The sequence below is a fragment of the Triturus cristatus genome, chromosome 3_2, assembly GCF_964204655.1.
Source record: "Triturus cristatus chromosome 3_2, aTriCri1.1, whole genome shotgun sequence".
In the NCBI taxonomy this organism is placed as follows: Eukaryota; Metazoa; Chordata; class Amphibia; order Caudata; family Salamandridae; genus Triturus; species Triturus cristatus.
Window position 1 is genome coordinate 1,032,757,586 of NC_140584.1, and position 17,622 is coordinate 1,032,775,207.

The 17,622-nt window shown below is 46.2% G+C and overlaps 1 protein-coding gene across 2 annotated transcripts in view; it reads right to left on the bottom strand.

The window, feature by feature from the left end:
* Positions 1 to 2,564: 2,564 nt before the first annotated feature.
* The window catches only part of LOC146859048 (septin-4-like), a 328,318-nt gene continuing 313,260 nt past the window's right edge, over positions 2,565 to 17,622 (bottom strand). Inside the window, exons 12-13 of one of the 2 annotated variants that reach the window (XM_085649678.1) lie at positions 11,362 to 11,461; positions 2,565 to 3,937 (exon numbers count right to left, since the gene is read on the bottom strand). In XM_085649678.1, coding sequence (XP_085505804.1) covers positions 3,899 to 3,937; positions 11,362 to 11,461 — 139 coding nt within the window. In that variant the 3' untranslated portion in view covers positions 2,565 to 3,898. Of the gene's footprint in view, positions 4,804 to 11,361; positions 11,462 to 17,622 lie in introns of both variants that reach the window. The other variant, XM_085649677.1, reaches the window with a different exon arrangement.

Consider the following 17,622-nt stretch of genomic DNA (forward strand, 5'->3'; position numbering starts at 1 on the left):
TGGTTCAAAGCTGGGCTAAGGTTTACATGATAGAACGTAAAAGCCAATCACTCTAGTGCTTGCTTACACAGAGCCTACATGGCAGGAAGTCACACCAATTCCACTACTCGTGAGCAGGATACAGCAACCCATGGTCATTATGGCCCATGGTGACTGTAGAGACATGGAAGGCCATTTTCAGCAGTCAGTGGCAGATACAGACATAGGAACTCCACCTCCCAACAGCTTGCATGCCCTCTTGGGGATATTTATCTGGGAGTAGAACAGGTGCATAATAGAGAAGCATGCATCTGAGGGAATGAAAGATGGAGGTTTATCAAAGGGCTAAACATTGCTGCCTCTCAATGGTGCAAAGCATGTCAGGTACTGACTCATGGTACTACAGAGCAGGATAGGAAGACACTGTCTCAGCGGAGCGCAGAGCAGGCCAGGTACTGAAATACAGTACTACAGAGTGGACAGGAACACATTGTGTCCGCGTACCGCAGAGCATCGCAGTCATAGTATTAGAGAGTGGACAGGAACACACCATCAGCTGACAGCAGAGCACGACAGGCACTACCTCTTCCACAGTCCATGCATGCTCTAATTTACAACACTGCAGAGATAGGCAGACATTGGTAATCTCCCATCACTGAAGAGGAGTACGGGTACCAACGGTGTCAGTCCTGCAGAGAAGGCTAGGTCTTATGTGTCCCACAGTAGTGCAAGATGGGCTTGCACTAACCGTCTTACAGTACTGCAGAGAAAGACTGCACATGTCTCACAGCACAACAGAGAAATGCAGGTCCTAGCCATCTCACAGTACCTCAGAACAGGACTGGTGCAGAACTACAGTACCCTCTGGGAAGGGCTGGTGTTTCCCATCTCCTAGTCCTGCGGCGAGGGAGGGTGCTATAGTACTGCATTGAAAGGCTGGTACCGACTGACTTGGTATTGCCCAAAATGGTGTTACTAAGTGGCACATAGTGGTGCACAGCTATGATGTGTCCTGTAGTCACAGACAAGGACATGTATTATATTTCACAAAGTACTGCAAAGATATGGTGCACACAGCCCTACTATAGAAGACAGCAGGGGCAATCTCACCGTAGAGATTTACACCAGGGTGGGGTGGATTCAGAACAGAAGAGAGACACTTTATAGAAGCATATTTCATACTTTGATCTGTGCAGATTGAAAACAGCGAATAACATTACCAATGTGCAGGAGCAACGGTCAATCACCAAAAGGCACACAAGGGATGATAGCAAAGAGAACCAGTAGGAGGTGGTGTGCGACCCTAGGGGTTTAATGATTTTGTGCAGCACACCTGAGATTTGGTACAGGGCTGTGTGTACTTGGTACACTTACTTTGCAGCTCTTAGGCACAGGCATTGCTGATCTGAATAAGGGAGTTATTCATTTTTAATAACATTTATTGTTACATTATTTTTAAAATTCAAAATAGGTGATGTAATGATTTTTATTGTTACATTAGTTTTTAAATTCAAAATGTTACTAACTAGTTTATAATTAAATAATTAATATGTACTTCTATTATATATTTTTTAACTTTAATTAATATTTATTTATATTTTTAACAGTTCTAAATAATTTAATTTAATATAACATTATTTCCTACGGAGTTTTATTTTAAGTCCCTACCTCCATTATTTTCCATGGGAGAGTGTTGCATTATCAGTGGTTGGCCATGTGAACTGCTGGACGTACTACATAACGGTAAGTAAAAGTGTAAGTTACTACAAGAGTGCAGCTTGTGAATACTGAAAAGAAATAAAATCACTCAAAAGTGTAAACGTAAACAAAAGTGCAGTTTGTGAATCAGGCCCGAAATGTTTGCTATAAATGGGAGGGCAGTAGTTACATGAAATGTACGGGAGAGTGTCGGTGAATGGATGAATTAATTAATGTGGTGCATAGTATTGGGAGATTTGTGATATGTGGGAAGTTCCTGTGAATGATGGGGAGACACATTATGTTTTGGATATGTGTGTTTGATGTGTATTGAGTAGCCGTGGGCAAAGGTGAAGTTGAGAAAGGTTTCTTTGATGAAGAGTATATGACAGCTGCTATGAGTGATGAGGACTGTAACGTCAAGAGCATGTCACGTACTAAGCATGTGTAAGTCAGCGTAAGAGGAGGGGACACACAGTCTACCATTACTAAACACTTCTTGACCTGGGACAAAGAGCAGAAAAAAATGAAGTCTTTCCTGAGAGGAGTTTCACCGTACGGAACGGAAAAGTGCCCCTAAGAACTGCTTCGGGATATTGAAGGTCAACAGCAGAGAATGTCTTGACATCAAGGATGAAGTAAATCTCTTAGGGGCATATTATCAAGAAACGGCGTTAAAATTATCGCCGCGGAAGCGGCAGAAATCTGCCGCTAAAGCGGCGACAATGGGCTTGATAATATGCCACAGAGAATTCCAATAGAAGCCCAGGTACACACCAGAACATGGGCTTCTATTGGAATTCTCTGCGGCATATTATCAAGCCCATTATCGCCGCTTTAACGTCAGTTTCCTGCCGCTAAAGCGGCGATAATTTTAACGCCGAGCTTGATAATATGCCCCTTAGCTGTTTTCAGGACAGAAAGGTGGTGGACCTTGGCTAATGATTTTCTCTGAGTCAATTCTGATTATAATTACAACGAAAGTCTCTTTTTCACTCAGGTGGGCCCAAGAGGAGATTCTACATCAGAAGGATGTCAAGGGGGCGAGCCTTAGAGTGTACCCTTTGGGCAGTGTAGTGTGTGATTGAAAAAGATGAGGAGGACAGGTGATGCTGATGATGTAGCTGCAAAGTCATCCTCCATCCTCCTTCTCCTGCCCCCTAAGCACCCAGGCGCCGGGCTTTTCTTCATGTATTCACTGGGTGGCTCATAGTCTCAATGGTGTTCAGACACTGCATGTGGGGAAGGCGTTGCTGAGAATAAGCAACACGTAAAATACTCTGCTCCTTTCCAGCTTCCTCCCACAATCACATCACTTGAAGGAAATAAACTAGTACTTAACATAGAGGAACTGTCACTCTTTGCTCGCCTTCCATAAGAACCTGAGGACTTTCCTTTTTAGTTGCCAAGCCTGATTGCCTATCTTGAGGCTGGTGTTTACCAGTCTTGTGGCTCTGCCTGCCACCTTGTCCCGCATCGGGAGACCCTGTTGGGTAGCTGCACGCTTTATAAAATAACATAACATAACATAACGTTAAAACCCAGAACGTCAAGAGTAGTACAGTCTAACTGTAGCAGGAAGTTTATACCACATCAAACAATCTCGTGATGCAGTTTGCTGATAGAAACCATATTAAAAATGTATACCACTGATCAAATTCAATAATAACTATGATAGATCTAAAACAATTATTTTGTAGATAACTCAAGTCCTTAAGCCTAAGGCCTGCCACTGAATGCTGCCGCTCCCAAGGTCCACAGTCCATACCAAGATGAAAGAATCTAACCTGATGCATGGACATTGAGCTACAAGTGACATAAGGATAGTAAGTACCCGGATCCTGAAGACTGATAGGGCTGCAAGATGTTTACCTTTTAAAGTTTCACTGGAGATACAGTGGATATTCACTGTGCATTGAATCTATCAATTACCCAGTGCTGGAGAAAGTTTAAGTTCAGACTGGGAAAGCATAGTTTATGGGGATGGGACAGTCTGCAATGCGGATATTTAAAGTGGGAAATTGCAGGGATGAAAAGGTCAGTGTATTTTTCAGACAACTACAAATAAAAAATGGAAAAGCCTGAGTTTGAGGGTGCTGTGTAGACCTGTAATTTAAAAGAAGATTGCATGGTAGATAGTTGTTCTGAGCCTTCACAACAATACAGGCATGTAACACAGGTTCTGGCTGAGAGACACAGTCAGAGACAACCAGTGGGAACCTCAGTCTCTGGTCTGTGGAATCTCCTCCGCCGGTCGAAACTGCAGAACAGAGAGAGAGACATTAAACTGAACATAATAAGCACGTAAGAGAATCAGCATACTGACTTAATCATGCATTTGAATCCATCTCCCATACCATTGGTTATTCAGACCACAAATTTGACTTGGCAAATTGCTTGTAGGTTCTATACAGGCAGAAGAACAAGTGAGAATTCCACCAAAGGGAGAAGGGCGAAGGCCAAGGACAAAAGGATGAGAGGTTGGGTGTTGACACATACACTGGCAAGTGTTGATTGGAAATAAATCCATAAAGATGCCACAAACACTGGGAGAAATTTGCAAACATACCAAATAACTCGAGTCCAAGAGTACTAGCGAGCACTTCTGTCTCAACTATCAAAAGGTTGCGTTAGGATTATTCAAAGGAATGTCGTGCACAAACGAAAATACACAGAATATTCTCTGGTGTGACAAGTGGAAATGACTGACATGTTTCGACGCTGCTGACAGCTCTGCTGCTGGTTGAAATGCATTCGCATTTTTCATGTATTATTTTATAATTGTTTGTACAACAGGCCCAGAATTCCTGTAAATTTCCTTATGAGCCCAGGAAGAAATGGGCACACTTGGGAAGTACTAAAGTACCAAAGTACTAAATATTACTAGACTTTATTATCCTCTGATGCTTCCAGGGTGGGGAGTGGTTGAACATATAGAGGGTGTGCTGTCATAAGGCGAAGGGTTCCTTGTTGATGTTGGCTGGGTTTGCTGGGTCTGAGTTGATGTTGAGTTGTTAGATGTAAACATGGTTTGAGTGAATGTGCTGGAGGACATGGATGCGGCTAATGCATGTCCTTCTTCATTTGTCTCTGGATCTTCTGCAGCATCTCCTGCATCCGCCGCAGCTGGAAAGGGAAAAAGGGACACAGCTGATGCCGCCTGTGCTCAAAGTTGTATAAACCAAGCAAAGCAATGGCCTTCTGAGGAATGAAAAGACACGCCACATGCCCAAAGCTGAGGAGGGCCCTGCAGTCAGGGGATGAGGTGCCTTCTCAGCCTTTCCCACCAACCCTATTGAAGTGATCAGCCTGTGCTGTGGGGCTGAATAGGGGTTTCACCCTAAATTCTTGAAACCAAACACAGTTTCTAATGGGGAAGAATACATGGCAGGATTTAGATGAAGGTGATTGTGCCACTGAGCGACAACATCTCAAGGAGGTCAGGTGCTGTGTGCAAGGGTGTGCAAGTAACCTCTCCCTACTAAGAACCCTCTCAGTAGTGCACTCCATGAGTGCATCACACAGTATCCTGTGCTCAGACCTCACACAATAAAATATCAGCTCAGCATTGCATTGTGGACAAGTGGTATGAATTTGCATTTTACTTATCTGAGTGATTTTTCAACGTGGTTGGATTTCCCATGCTTTGGAAGTTTTTAGGCAGTTTGTGATGTCTGAGTACAGGAGCACACATCACAAATGCATCAGAGGAGTCATTTGCAAGTTGGTATTTTATGCTATCATGACAATTTGTGTTCTTGTGTTTATTGTTCACGACTCGTGTACTGGTACAGATGCAAACAGGCATCCATTGTAGGCATCCTCCCTCCTGTGGGTTGTGACTGATCAGTGCAGCGTGTTCGGATTATACTCGAAGTAGAGCTTTGTGCTTGGACGTCACTACATGAGTATCACCAGAACAGTAAATTATAATGAAATCACATTATCTGTTATCCCCAAAGTAGTACCCTGTCTGCCTAACTAGTCTTCTAAAGTGGCACACAGAATGAGGGTACTCACTACAGTGCCTGTAGTAGTTCCCCTTAAATGCTTTTATTGAAGGTATTTTCTTTGTAGTGGGTCAGCCATGCAATATACTAATGAGGTCCTTAAATGGCTATTTAAATTGCGAATCGATGTAGCCAAGACCCCCATGGTATTGCAGGACTCGCTTACCATGCCATTGAGTGGTACTGAGAAATACATCATTTTATTGTCATACACTGAAAGTTGGATACTGCAGGCTGTCCTACAAGCTTCCACATATGTATGTTATTATTGAGAGAAATGTTGCAGGAAGTTTATGCTGTCTGTGCATTTCACAACTGACAGCTGCCAATTGTCACTTGACGTACACTGGATCCAGCTCGCTCAAAAAGTAATAGGTAACGTTCTTCTGAGAGTCTGAAAGTAGAACTGTGGTGGAAACAGGGACTAATCCTCAAAGGAAAACAGATATGATATTTGAACTATTATATCTGAAAAGGGTATGCATGTCACAAATGTCTTTTAAAATGATGAGATGCGGGTGTTTCACTGGAAATTAGTACTGAATTAATGACATTTCAACCACCTCAGACAATAATAATTGCTTAGTTGTCGCTGGAACGAGTTTTCTATGGGCGCAGCGGGGAGTGGTGTGGAATTCCTTCCAGCGCTCGTCCACCCCTCATATCGACAACATTATCGATGGGACGCAATATTGAGACCAAAATATTGAAAACAAAGTATTGACAGGAAAGTAAGTAATGATTTCTATACCTAACTCCAGACATATGTACCTTTGTGATATATATCTTTAAACTACAAAGATGAGGAGTTAGGAATAGTAGATCTATACTTCCCTATATGCACGTACCTTTTGATTTTATGTCTTTTGCTATTCTAACTGGGATACTTTTGTACCACGATATTCTGGGGGTCAGTTTTCTGTAGTACAAACTTGAGAGGAAGGAGGGAAGTTCCAGAATCTGTGTCTCTGAAAACCACTGGTGCTTACAGATATTGGCAAAACTTCACAGCTGTTCTGCATGGGAGTAGTTAGCTCAGACTGGTGTGAGAAAGAGAGAGGTGGATGGCACGTTCACTAAATCCCTTTAATTTGCATGTAGGCTCTAGTCATTTGGCCACACAAATTATTTTTGGCATCATTGCACAATTTGCACAGGGTAGGTTATTTCCACCAGCAACTAACTAGTTGGCACTTAAGATGTTTTACTCACCCATTGAAGTAAGAGAAGCTGCTCCATTTTGTAGAGAAAAGAAGAGAACCCCCTTTTTAGGTCTCGCCTACGCAACGCACATGTGCTGCATAGGAGGACCTTTAGCCGTCGCTCTGCTCTTTTTGGAAGCACATACTCGTGGCGGCATCCACCTTGCGGGAGCGAGCAGCAGAGCGCGTGCTAATTGGCTGTTGCTCGCTCCCGCAAGGCGGATGCCGCCACAAGCGCAAGTGTGCTTGAAAACAGCTTCTGCCTGTTCCCTTCTGAACTGCTAGTCTTTCACACGCGCACTTGTTTACATTGAGCGGCACGCGCCATTGCTCCTGGTTAATCTCTCCACTGCCTCGGTAGCCGTCTCGCTCTGCCTCACTTCCACTTCTGTATCTCCTCTGTGTCCCTCAATGCCATGGCCCTCCCTCTGCCTCTCTCACTCCTCGCCCCAGCCTCCACTCCTCTCTCTCCTTTCCATGTCCTCTTTCCTTCTCCCCTCTCCTTTCTGCCCTGTTGTTTTCATCTTCATCTCCCCCATGCTTACTCCTTTCCCAGGTGTATCTCCATTGCTGTGCCTTCCACCTCTCATGCCTCTCTCCCCAACTCATCTTCTCAACCTCACTTCTCTCCCTGTTGCACTCTCTGGCTCCCTCATCATGCCTCTTTCCCTTTCTATACTCTCAGACTCCCTCTCCTGCTTCTCGCTCTTGCTTCACTCTTGGGCTCTCTGTCCGTGGTTCTCTCCCCTGATACACTCTGTCTCCCTCTCCATGCTTCTGTCCCCTGCTGCGCTCTCAGGCTCCCTGTCCGTGCCTCTCACCCTTGCTTCACTCTTGGGCTCCCTCTCCGTGCTTCTCTCCCTTGCTGCACTCTCGAGCTCCCTCTCCGTCCCTCTCTCCCTAACAGCACTCTGAGTCTCCCTCTCTGTGCCTCTCTCCCTAACAGCACTCTCGGGCTCCCACTCCGTGCCTCTTTCCCTAACAGAACTCTCGGGCTCCCTCTCCATGCCTCTCTCCCTAACAGCACTCTGAGTCTCCCTCTCTGTGCCTCTCTCCCTAACAGCACTCCGGGGCTCCCTCTCCGCGCCTCTCTTCCTAACGGCACTTCTCTCAACTGCTGCACTCTCTGGCTCACTCTCTGTGCTTCTCTCCCCTGCTGCACTCTCGGGCTCCCTCTCCGTGCTTCTATCCCCTGCTGTACTCTCGGGTTTCCTCTCTGTGCTTCTCTCCCCTGCTGCACTCTGTCTCCCTCTCCGTGCTTTGCTCCCCTGCTGCACTCTTGGGCTCCCTCTCTGTGCTTCTCACCGCTGCTGCACTCTCGGGCTCCCTCTCTGTGCTTCTCTCCCCTGCTGCACTCTCGGGCTCCCTCTCCGTGCTTCTCTCACCTGCTGCACTCTCTGGCTTCCTCTCTGTGCTTCTCTCCCCTGCAGCACTCTTGGGCTCCTGCTCTGTGCTTCTCTCCACTGTTGCACTCTTAGGCTCCCTCTCCGTGCTTTTCTCCCCTGCTGCACTCTCGGGCTCCCTGTCCGTGCTTCTCACCCGTGCTTCACTCTTGGGCTCCTTGTCTGCGCTCTCTCTCTTGCTGCACTCTCTGTCTCCCTCTCCATGCTTCTCACCCTTGTTTCAGTCTTTGGCTCCCTCTCCTTGCGTCTCTCCCTTGCCATTCCCCTCAAATTGCCTTCCTCCACTTCCTCCATTCTCGTCTCCCCCTGCTTGCCTCTCCTTTCCACCCTCTCTGTCCACACTTTTCTCTGCCTCTCCTCTCTCTCCCCTCTGTAGCACGTCCCCCCGCTCATCCAGGTTCACGACCCCTCAAATCTCTTCTACCTCTCCCTCCCATCTGTTCATTCTCCGCCTCTGCTTCCTGATTCCCTCTCTCCCCCTCCCTGTCCTCTTGTGCAGTCCCTTCATTTCCTGCTCTCTCTTTCTGAAAGCATCCATCACCATTTCAAATCGCGACAGCGGCGATTCTGAACCTCCCACTAACTTTGCCGCTGGGAGATCGTCGTACATTCGGGTGTGGAGCTTTTTATTTTAATATATAAGTATTTGGTTTGTTTAATGTCTAGTGTAAGCCAAGGCCTTCTACTAAACCTTTTTGGTTCAAGCGTAAGCCAAGACTGTTTTTCACAGGGCACAAGTCCTAAACAAGCATTTGCAATGCAATAGGTCTTGCATTTACACAAGTTTGAGCTGTTCACATTACAAATAACAATGCCTTTTATTTTTGTTTTCGTTTTTAAAACTTAAATAAAAGGCATTGTCATTTACAATGCCAATAGCTTAAACTCGTGTAAATGCGAGACCGATTGCATTGCAAATGCTTGTTTTATGTGATGTGTTCCTTGTGGGTTGTTTGGAGACTTGGTCCAGCTGTTCCTGTCCTAATTGGAGACTGTGGTGCTTCAGAGTTGCGTAAGACACATCCCTGCCTTGCCCAGGGCCTTCTCGGGTTCGGGGGGGTGGAAAGGGAGCATACCTCAGTGCTCACGCTTTCCAAGTCGCCTCTCTCCTGCAGCAATATTTATTTAGAGACTGTTACTTACAAGAAATCCTGCTGTTTTCATTAATAAAGAGGAACCTTTTTTCGGCCAGACCCCTAGGTTGAGCCAGATGTATTTTCTCTTTCCCTAAAGATTTTTTTAAGGGCCAAGACATAAGAAACATCTAGATGTCCCACATTAGGTTTTAGCCCTAGCCTCGCCCGTGTTTCTGACAAGCCTGACCTTGCCTTCAAAACCTTTAAGAGGAAGCCACTGAGAATAGACTGTAAGTGACCCCCATCTAGAAGCTTGGAGGTGCTGCTATGAGTTTAAGGGTCCTCACGGCCATGGGTGACAATCCCAGAGGAAGAGAGACGTGTCTGATACTTTTGCTACTTGAAACATTTCACAAATGTATTATTTCCCTGGATTCTGCAATGTTTCGTTCTGTGTTGAAAATAATTCTGAATGTCCCTCGAGTATCGATGATTTTTTTTAGCCCTATCAAGAATCATGTTCAAAGCAATGGTCACTCGATAATTTTGTAGCTTTTGTTGGACTATACTTTACTTGACCTAGGTGATGCTTCATTCTAATTTTCCATTGTTTCCTAACCCCGAATGTTACCTTTAATAACTTTTGTTATGATGTTTTAAAATTTAGGGGCATATTATCAAGAAACGGCATTAAAATTGTCACCGCTTTTGCGGCAGAAAAATGCTGCTAAAGCGGCGATAATGGGCTTGATAATATGCCCTTGAGAATTCCCAAAGAAGCCCATGTTCTGGTGTCAACATGGGCTTCTATTGGAATTGGGAAGAGGATGTGGCCCGTCAGATAGACTGCCGCCTTTGGTGCTGGAAACCAGGGTTTGAGCCTCGGGGTCGCGTCCACACCCTGTGATTATGGGCAAATCACTTAATCTCCCCGTGCCTGAATGTGTAATGTAAATACGGTGCTCGTGTAAAGCGCTCCAATACCTTTTGTCGAGTTCGCGCTATATAAGCCAAGGAGCACGCTCTGCTCATCCCTTTCATAGGACGTCAGCCAAAGAGCATGCTCTGCTCATCCCTGTCATCTGACATCAGCCAAGGAGCACGCTCTGCTCATCCCTGTCATCTGACATCAGCCAAGGAGCACGCTCTGCTCATCCCTGTCATCTGACATCAGCCAAGGAGCACGCTCTGCTCATCCCTGTCATCTGACGTCAGCCAAAGAGCACGCTCTGCTCATCCCTGTCATCTGACGTCAGCCAAGGAGCACGCTCTGCTCATCCCTGTCATCTGACATCAGCCAAGGAGCACGCTCTGCTCATCCCTGTCATCTGACATCAGCCAAGGAGCACGCTCTGCTCATCCCTGTCATCTGACGTCAGCCAAAGAGCACGCTCTGCTCATCCCTGTCATCTGACGTCAGCCAAGGAGCACGCTCTGCTCATCCCTGTCATCTGACATCAGCCAAGGAGCACGCTCTGCTCATCCCTGTCATCTGACGTCAGCCAAGGAGCACGCTCTGCTCATCCCTGTCATCTGACGTCAGCTTCCCATTTGAATATCTTTAAATTAATAAAAAGAATCTTTAGACATTATACTGCTGGTAACGGGTCCTTACACCATGTCCAGTGGTGTATCCAGTGCTTCATGGACACTAGTGTATGGAATGAAATAGGCCTCCTGGCTGCTGTTTGAACTGTGAAAGGCAGCAATAACCATGTGCCACTGCACCTGCTGCCCCAATGGAAGCTAAATTACTGAAGGTGAACATGGACACATATCAGACATTTTCTATGACGTGTGCAGGAAATGACGGTAGGTGGAGAAGCATGCACTGGTAAGGACAGTGAGGTACAACATAGACATGCAAGGATGTTCCATCCTCTAGGTCAGAAGTCTTATTGAGTGGCCCCTACGAGTATCCCTAAAGACGTCCTGTATGGGTCACACACTAAGAATGCCACTTGATCAATCGCGGTGTCTTCCACACACTTACCTCCTCATCTTTCTCGCGAATCATCTGCTCTGTGTCTCGATCTTCTGCGGATGGGATGACCGGTATCGGGAAATCAGTCCCACTCTCTCGCGTTAGTTTGCTGAAAAAACAATATTTGTGCAAAGTTTAGTATCAAATAATGATAAATCACCTGAAAATCGAAGTGCTTTGCAAAAAAGGAAAGTGAGGGAAAAGAGAGAAATTAGAGAAACAAAGAGATGGTGGTGATAGGGACCAAGTACAAAAGATGGCAGCTAATGAATTTATGAGATAAATTCATGGGATATCTTGGACAGAGAAAGAAGAAAAGAAAGAGAGCAAGGAAAGAAACAGTACAAGAGATGCAGAAAGAGAGGAGAGAGGAAAAGTGAGAGCTAAAAAAAGAAAGGCTAAGGAATAAAAAGAGGAATAACAAATAGTGTCAGATATATATAAAGTTACAGAAAAAAAACAGCATGAAAATAAAAGCGTACTAGAAGAGAAGAAATTCGGCCAAGAGAAGGAGGGATTAAGGGAGCGAGCCAGAGAGAAAAAAGAGGTAGAGGGAGTGTTGGACTTGGCCCTTCTGGCAAGTTCACCCCCAGAACTTTTTGCAGTATCCTAGCCTTTTCCCTATGGTGTATTAGTGGATTTAGGCCTCTAGGCGCTTTAACACTGTGTCCCAGTGTAAAGTGCATGCGCTCTGGGTTACATTGAGTGAGACTGACCTGCCCTCCCATAGGAATGCATGGGGGATCTGAGTGACCATGTTAGTTCCTGATGCGTGGGGAGTGCAGGGCCGAGTTTGGTATGTGCGGACTCGTGTGATAAAATGCTGCGCGATGATGTGTGCGGCGTGCATGTATCTAGTGTGGAAGTGCCACTTCTAGAAGTGGGCACTTCTGTGTGCAGTGTGAAATTAGTGCCTTGTCTGGCGATTGGCTGCCTGAGGTCATGTGACGGGCTAGGGAATCCCCAGAGTCAGGAGGAGTACACCTAGGACCTGAATAGGGCTGGGCTTTCCCCACACAATGCTGGCTCCGGCCCCTGTGGTACAACTGATGACCCTGGCCTATTCTGTGAATAGGGAGAGGGGCTGAGCAAAACAAAGTGCTCAAGAACCAGTTGCATCTGGTTCGCCTCTCCCCTGCACCTTTGGAAACAAAGGAACCTGTGTATAAAAAGGGGCTGTGTCCCCTTACAAAATGTTCTTGCGTTCTGTCTTGAATCTACCAGGGGCGTGCTGCTGCTGGGGCCCAGGGGAAGGCTTGCCTCCCTGGGCCCTGCCCAGCCCCTGGATGCCCTGGATACTGGAGGACTTTACTTCTAGCGCCTGGTGAGCGCTTTATTGCTTGTTCTGCTTTGGATCCTGACAGGAGGGGGCTTGCTGCTGGTGGGGCCCAGGAGGGACCGCCATGGGGGCTGCCTCCCTGCTGGAGGGCCCTGTGTGCTGGCCCCTGGGCCCTACATTGCCCCCTTGATGCCTCCAGGACTTTCTGTTGACCTAGCGCCTGGGAAGCGCTATCTTTCCCCCCAGGAAGGAGGAACATGTGGGCCTTGGCAGCGCTGCGCTGCATGAGGAAAAAGGAATCCGCAACGTAGGGATTCCCCCCTGGATGCCGATTTGGCGGGTGCCCACCCCGCGTTGTTGCCGCTTATCCTTCAATTGCGGGTGCCCACCCCGCTTCCTCGTTATTTGTAAATTGCGGGTGCCACCCCGCGTTATGCCTCTTTTAAAAAGAGCGGGTGCCCACCCCGCGATTCGCCGTGTGCGGCGGGTGCCCACCCCGCGATTTGTTGTGTCCGGCGGGTGCCCACCCCGCCTTATATCATGAATTTGGAGGGAGCCAACCCCTCTTACAAAGAAATCACCGCCGCGGCCCGAGCCGCATTCAAAACTCGCCGCTGAGTCCGCGGCCCGCCTGGTTGTGGGCAGGGCCACGGGACGGAAGTGGAAGTGCCGCCATACCCCGTGATGAGGAAGTCCGGTGACGCGGGGCTCCAGTGTGAAAGGGAGAGCCCCGCGGAGTGCTGGCCTGGTCAAAGCAAGTCCCGGGTCCCAGGAGGGGGCCCGGGTGAAGAAGGGGGCGGACGAATCCTCAGCGAGGCTCTCGTGAGGAAGAGAGAGCCCCGCCTGCCACCTGCCGCCTCCGGAGAAATCCCGGTCCCAGAAGAGGGAGTGGGTGAAGAGAACAGCCCGGTAAGTGTACAGGGCTGGAGGGGAGGCTCAGCAGAAACTGCAGAATAAAGTCTAGAGCGGCCCCGGATGGCAGCGGGCCGCTCCAACGACGGGGCACATTGTTTAAGAGCCTGTGAGGCTCCAACGGGGCCATCAGTATTTTAGAGCCAGAGGGCTCCAACAAAGGGGGCAGTATTGTTCTTGAGCCCAGAGAAGGCTCCAACGCTCGGGGCCATAGTTATTCACGGAGCCAGTGTGCTCCAGAGGGGCTACGTATATCCAGAGCCAGATGGCTCCAACGAAGGGGGCATTATTGTTTCTGAGCCTGCGAGGCTCCAACGCTTGGGGACATGTGTATGTTTCAGAGCCCAGGGGGCTCCAGCGTGTTGGATATTGCTACAGGGGCCATTGAGAGCCCATGCCTCCTATTTGCCTTCCCAGCTGCGCAGCACTTAGTGCCAGCTGCAGCGTTTAGGCCCTGTTCTTGTCCCCAGCTGCCCAGCAAGTAGTGGGCAGCTGCTACGTTTATGTTCTGGTGCGACCTGGACTCTAATCTGATTTTGGTGCTAGGAAATGTACGGTGTAGTATGTTTTGCGCACCCTGTGTTCATGCTTTTGGTGCTAGGAAATGTACTGTGTATAGTATGTTTGGCGCACCCTGTGTCTTATACCTCTAAATGTGGTAATTTCTGCCTAGGAGGTTGTTTTACCTGCTTAGGTTGGTGTTAGGGAGATGGTACTTCCCTGTGCGATATACGCCCCTAGTATAGTTATACTTAGGTGGGTAGGTCTAATGCGTTAGACTAATGAGAAATTGCATAATGTGTTTATGCACCTGTGATGGATGCAGGATAGGTTTTATACCTGATGCTAGTGTGATGACGCTGAGGTCATTATTGCGCCAGTAGTTACTGGTTGTGTTCTACAGTGCTAATTTGTGTTATGTTCTACATGTACAATTGGTGATTAGTGCTAATTCCTGACAGTGGTCCATGTGGCCCTGTCCCCTGTACATATAATCCCTTGTAAATTCGGCCCGTGCCTGTTGGCACATTGTAGAGTGTGTGTTTTTATCTAATGTGTTTTGGTATAATACAAAGGCTATTTTCATATAATACCTTGTGTGGAGTTTCTTTTGTGGTGGGCCTTGGGTGTTGTTGCTGGGTGCGCGCGCAAACGCTTTACACATTGCCTCCGGGATAAGCCTGACTGCTCGTGCCAAGCTACCAAGGGGGTGAGCAGGGTTTATCTTTGGCGTGTAACTCCCCAGCCCTGACTAGAGTGGTGGTTTCTGCCTGGCTTTGGCGCAAGCCTTAGCCAACTAGAAATCCCATTTCTAACAGAGAGGCATATATACCTGTTGTAGTACTTCCGGAGCCAAACATATCTAAATATACTTCCACAAACCTAGAAAAAATACTCCACCACCTGTTGCCTCCACAGTCTGGTAACTAACATAGTCATCTCCAAACTCCTGCCACCATCAAGGTCTCAAGTTCATTCTCCCCGTCGGTCTTCAAAAATGTCCATCTCTCGACACTCAGTCCTTTATTAATTTAGAAATGTCTCAAATATTTTGACGAAGTGCAAGTAAATCCATTGTGTCTGTAATGCTTGGTAATAAATCCTCTTTCACCCACATAAAATGAAGCAAGACACCTTCAGTAATCAGAGACTCTCATCCCTGGCAAGTATCACGTCCTAACATCTGTTGCCAGATAGAATGAAGTTTTATTTCTCATGAATTATGTAGATGCATGAATTGCAACTTTTTAACCATCAAGAAAAAATCACATATACGAGGCCCATATACTCGCATCAATGTCTATTACAACAGCGAAATAATGGGGTAATCAACCATTATCAACTTACATATATTTGTATCTGTTTTCAGCTTCTTGAAGCCTGAAATCAACACACCGGCCAAGCCTAACCTCAACATTACACCTCCATACAGTACCTCCAGAACAGCTCCTTTCACTCCGAGCCGCTGGTCTCTCTTCCTCTCCCATCACATGCAGGCTTTTCCAGACACAGCTGCACCTACCTACCTACCGTCCCAAGACCCACTACGACAATGCAGAAAGCTCACATGGCCCTCACGTACAAGCTATTGCCTGCTCCCATACTTGAAGAATATAGCTCAGTCACCACTCCCCTCAAAAATCAAACACAGAACCAACAGAAGAGGGCAACAAACTACTCTGAAGCTCTCCATCACCTCACCAGCAACAGCACATACCCTAATACTTATGACTATCACATTAGCATGGTCACACAGATGGGTAAAACTCTTAAATCTAACATCGACAACATCTTCAGCATAATTACCCATCTACGTTCGCAACAAACACCATCAATAAACACCCAAACTTGTCCCACTCGGTTCCACGAAGTATGGTCACAGAAGTCTCCTGAAGATGGTCTGAATAACATCACCAGAAGAAACACCTCACACAACAACGGCTTCCGAACCCACCACCTTCCTATCACATACCTAGATTACCTGCAATAGTTCCCACTAAACCGCTCCACCCTGACTCCAGCGCTTCGAATTGTCCCTTATAACTTGACGGCATCTCACTTGCACATGATTACCAGCCTTATAGATTTAACTCTTCCTGAAAAGCAGGTGCAGATCCAACCAAGATCAGGATCCAGATGTCACAAAGCCAAACTAACATTAGCGTGTCAATGGCACCGCCTCACAGCTATCAAAATTACCAAATCGACCCTTTCCATCAATAACTACAGAACTAAACTGTAACCTTATCAACTGCAAATTCAGAGGTTGATTGTTTCAAATATCGCTCGCACTGATGCAAGGGAACCATAATCCAGATATACTCTGTACAAAGTATGCAGAAACAGAAACCATAATCCAAATATACTCTGTACAAAGTATGCAAAAACTGAAACCATAATCCGAATATACTCTGTACAAAGTATGCAGAAACTGAAACCATAATCCGAATATACTCTGTACAAAGTATGCAAAAACTGAAACCATAATCCAAATATACTCTGTACAAAGTATGCAGAAACAGAAACCATAATCCAAATATACTCTGTACAAAGTAAGCAAAAACTGAAACCATAATCCAAATATACTCTGTACAAAGTATGCAGAAACAGAAAACATAATTCAAATATACTCTGTACAAAGTATGCAGAAACTGAAACCATAATCCAAATATACTCTGTACAAAGTTTGCAAAAACTGAAACCATAATCCAAATATACTCTGTACAAAGTATGCAGAAACACTGAAACCATAATCCAAATATACTCTGTACAAAGTATGCAGAAACATTGAAACAATAATCCAAATATACTCTGTACAAAGTATGCAGAAACTGATGACTGTAAAAGGATGAAGAGACACTACAATATTTCAAAGTGCCTATCTTATGTTAGAAAACAATGTCATATGTTTGGAAAAACAACCTTATAAACTGCACATCTACAAATTATTACATACTGGAGTCCTTGACCTTCTCTCACTGGGAGAACTGATACACTGCTACTAAGGATAGATATGCAGGGACAATCGGGGTCACGCTAATATAAAAAGAGCATCTAACCTGCAGATGAATCAAAACTCAATCCTTTTCCTCGTTTGGATGCTTCACCACCGACATACTCGCCAGCAAAGACAAACAGATCTATCATCTACCACCATCCATGAGAAAATGATGCTTTCATTGGTGGTCTCATCAAAATGGTGGTTGCAAAAATCTTTTCCTGTCATGAAAAAATGTAATTCATGGCTTCAATATGCACTGGAACATGTGCAACAAGAGCACTAGTTAAATTAAAGCATTTCTGACTGCAGATGATTCCACACTCACAAAAAACACACGTCAGGGACCTCAATCTTGTCTTCATCGTTGTCAGCCAAAGGGTCAGACCAATGAGCCTCCTCCAGCAAATTGGTTGAGTCACCGGAACGCTCTTTTTTCACTACATTTCTCCTGCAAAGGACACGCCACTCAGAAAAACCCTGAAGACAACTAAAGATGTCAAAAACATTGGCCCATGACTACATACTCCAAGCACAGGTCCTGCCCAACATATCAAAGAATATAAAAAAATCTTATATG